This window comes from Pelophylax lessonae (genome assembly GCF_965119305.1).
Source record: "Pelophylax lessonae genome assembly, chromosome: 6".
NCBI lineage: Eukaryota > Metazoa > Chordata > Amphibia > Anura > Ranidae > Pelophylax > Pelophylax lessonae.
In genome coordinates this window covers 207,444,620-207,448,758 of record NC_138773.1, presented here as the reverse complement: position 1 = coordinate 207,448,758, position 4,139 = coordinate 207,444,620, and the positions used below count along the sequence as shown (strand labels likewise).

The following is a 4,139-nucleotide window of genomic DNA, read 5'->3' as shown; positions in this document are numbered from 1 at the left end:
CACTATTTCGGCTGTAAACAGTGCAGGAGCCATGATGCACACTTACGACAGGGCCTGGACAATTTCCGGAAACGTGTGCACGCACCAAAAGTTTCGTTTCCGGTTTCATGTATAAATGTGAGAACGCGGTTTTGTATATTCGCGAATTCGCGAATAGTGAACATACACAACCATTAAGCAGATTTAACTTAGAAAAAGAAATACAAATACATACATTTGTGGACACCAGAAAACTTTATTTAGACACATGAAGACATTTTAAAAAAAAATTGGAAACATGCTGTTTATTACATTTGTATTTTTCAAACCAAAACAACCTTTGTACAACATTTAGACCATATACATCGACAAAGAGCCCATAATCAACAGATGCATGTGCAGATTGACAGAATTATGTTAACAGCAATAAATACTTACAGAGAGTCAACACACAACACAGCCAAATCTCACCTCCATAAATAACAAAGGGCCAAAAATGTTACCCATAAAACATGTGACACACAAATATATTGGACCTCTTCGTAGGTCAAATCTTTCCTGATGTCTGAGTGAGCTATATATAATCCAAGCAAACACACCCAGAATGGTAACGCCCAGTCCAAAAATTAACTGTGTGTGTCCTGTGTGTTTTGGAGCATGCTCAGTTGCCAAAACAAGGGAAATAGAAATGAGGAATAGAAATGTATGTAGGTGTGTATAGTATATGTGAATTGAAAAAATTCTCTCTTGAAGTTTGCTAGTCATTATTTAGAATGTTTAGATACAGGAATACATACATATATATACAATTACGTGAGAGAGAGAGAAATATATATTTAGGTAAACAATTGAAACACACCTTTTGGGATTTGGGAAGTGAGATTGTGACAATTGACCAGATATGTAAGCCAACAATCTGACTCATCACTCATGAACATCCCTAAATTTGGCGTGGCAATTATATCAGGCGTTCTTATGTGCATTTTGGCTGGCGTTTTCACAGGCGTTTTGACATGCATTTTTTGGGCAGGCATTGTTATATGAAATCACCTACAAAAGCCCCAAAAACAGACCACAAACACGTACATGTGAACGTAGCCCGTTTGGGGGCGTTTGAGGGGGATTTGTCCAGCTCAAGGATCAGCTCCCAAAACAGGCAAAAAATCCAATCCTATTCAGTTCAATGGCCCCTGTTCCCATGTGAGCATTTTGACGGCATGAGGAAAACACCCAACGCTCACTGAGAAATAGCACAATGATTAGGGAGTCTGCCTTCCTGCTGTAGGTTTGTAAGTTCGAATCCGGAAGGTGCCCTCTGTATGGGCAACACTTGGATATCTCCAATCCTCCAAATGTTGACATCATTAATTTTGTTCATGTTTGAAAAAGGCATGTGTATCAGCAAACTTTTAATCTAAAGACATGAACAAAATACAAAAGATGCCACATAAAGTCAATATGTAGCAATATTGTGAGCTAAAGCTCTATTTGTTTGTTGGGCATACTTTGCTAATTAGCCAAGTATAAGGGATATATATATACCTTCAGTTAAATGTGTAGTAAAATGGTAACACTTGGCCATACCCATATGGAAGAAAAGGTAGTATTTGCAATATATTTCTAAAAACATTCTTTGGAAACACATAAAATATTGTCAAAATTGTGACATTTCCTTGATATGTGTGAAATGCTAATAATCTTTCTTTGAAATATGTTTTACATCTATTTTTTTTCTATCTGACGACCAATTCCCCAATGTAATATTTTGTGGGTTTTTTCAGAGAATGTGGAGGTTCTATATAAACACTGTAGATTTGACTGCTATGATTTCGGAGTTAGCAGGAAAGGTGTATGGAATGTGATGGTGTTTACTAAAGGATCCCTTGTTGGAAGTGTGCATGTTTTTCCAATTCCGCCGGTTTTTGCCATTTTCAATGGGCGAGACAGCGGATTTGCAAGCAGTATTCAAAAAAAAATTGACCCAAAATCGCGCTGGCGAAATTTTTTGAGCCAATTTGGCGTTGCGCATGCGCACATTCGCGAGTTCGCAGCTCGCGGCTGGAGGAGCTGTTTAACCTTTCCACACTTTCGCAGATATCTCTCTTTCTAAGTCAGTTTTTGAGATTTTTTAAACGCAAGTCATCTCCAAATTGACTTCCACACCTTCCACAGTGATTTGGGATTTTTGGGGGTACAGGGGAAAATTTGGCTAAACTTTAGTCGAGCTTTTAGCTGGCGTGGTTTTAAGTCGCGCTCTGACCATATTGCATCTTAATGAATCTCACACTAGGCGCTATTTTCCGCCCGCCGTTCTTTGAATGCCAATTTCAGACTTAAATAATCGCCGCTTCGCAAAATCACGCCGAAACGCCAATTCGCCGTACTATGAATCAGGCCCATGGTCTCATTATTCTGTGGGAAATTGGGAACCTCTGACTTTTCTTTTCTGTGGTGTGGCTCAAACCGGTTTTGAATAGTTTTTTGGGCTGATATATATATATATAAATATATAGTGGGAAAAAGGGCCGTTGGAGTTGGATTCAGGATTGACGAAGACAAGATTGCTATTAATTGCTATTTCTTTTTTTTTGTTTATTCAAAATATACTATTGAAGAAAAGTTATGTCCTTACATGAAAACTTTTTTAGAGCTGATTTAACTTCCTTATTTCTGAGTGTATAAATCAGTGGATTCAACATTGGTGTAACTATTTCATAAAATATAGCAAAAAGTTTATCTGTATCAGGAGATGACTTGGATTGAGGTTTCATATACGTGGCCATAGCTGAGCCATAGAACAAGGTTACAACAGTTATATGAGAGCCACAAGTGGAAAACGCCTTTCCCCGTCCTGCAGAAGAGTTTATTTTAAAAATGGCTCTTATAATTGTAACATATGTAATGATAATAAAAGTAATGGGTACAATTAAAAAAATGACGCCAGCAATAAAAATCACAAATTCAACAACTGTAACATTCCCGCATCCCAAAGCTAAGATTTCTGGTACTTCACACGCAAAATGGTTAATTTCACTACGCCCACAAAGATCCACATTCCAAGTCAAGGCAACATGAGCAATAGATAAGAGAAATCCACAAATCCATGTTCCTGTAGCTATCTTAATACACAAGCTTCTGTGAATAATTGTAGTATAATTTAAAGGATAACAGATTGCTATATAGCGGTCATAGGCCATTATAGCTAAAATAATACATTCTGCTTCCCCCAATGAAAGAGATATATACATTTGTGCAACGCAATCTGCAAACAAAATAGTTTTTTTGACCACCATCATATCTCTCAGCATCCGTGGTATTGTGGAGGATGAATAGCAGATGTCCACTAGAGACAGATTAGTGAGGAAAAAATACATAGGGGTTTGAAGAGTGCTATCAGTGACTGTAGCAAAGACAATAAGAGAATTTGCAACTAAAATGATCAAGTACATGATCAGGAATATAACAAAAAGTATGATTTGTATAATGGGATTATTGGAGAGACCAAGAAGGATGAATTCTTTGATAACTGTATCATTTTTCCAAGCCATTCTGCAAAGAAAAGATGTACAAATGTGCATTTTATTACATTTTAGAAATTGTTTATTTATTGTTAGTTGCTTGCAATTATGTATTCTTCATTAAAAATATGTCTGCTTCTTGTGGAACTGATTTATGTAAGCGTGAATTAGGGTGAAAAGAAATGAAGCTGGAAGAAGAAAAGAGAATTTGGTCCTAACTTGTTTAAAGCATTCATAAACAAAATACTGTACTAAAGTTGTAAAAATAGCTCCCATATTTGCTTTGTAAGTGTAGATGTTCAAGGTTTTCATACTGGTGTGAGCAAATGTTTATAAATGTATATTAAAAAAGAATAGTGCGCAAATGCAAAAGAAATAACTACCAAATCTGAAGACAATCCATAAATAAAAATGGGGGTTTGGTCCCACCATATGGCCATATCGTGCTCAAGCCCACTACTGCGTCAAAGTACCCCATTATCAGTGGGTCCTACACTATCCATGAAAAAGAGATGAATCCAGCCATTCTAACCCTTGGAGATAATACTCCTTGCTGGGAAGGATGTGCAAATGCACTACAGGGGACTCCTCCTATATCCAATTGATGGTGGACACTGATTGAGTACAGGTGTGTGTGGGGGG

General features: G+C 37.1%; 1 protein-coding gene across 1 annotated transcript; it reads right to left on the bottom strand.

The window, feature by feature from the left end:
• Window positions 1-2,585: 2,585 nt before the first annotated feature.
• On the bottom strand, window positions 2,586-3,527 carry LOC309559214 (olfactory receptor 2B6-like; the record flags this gene model as incomplete). The annotated part of the gene is made up of 1 exon (XM_082262433.1): window positions 2,586-3,527. The coding sequence occupies one exon, from the start codon at window positions 3,525-3,527 to the stop codon at window positions 2,586-2,588; it is 942 nt and encodes a 313-aa protein (XP_082118559.1).
• Window positions 3,528-4,139: the final 612 nt, after the last annotated feature.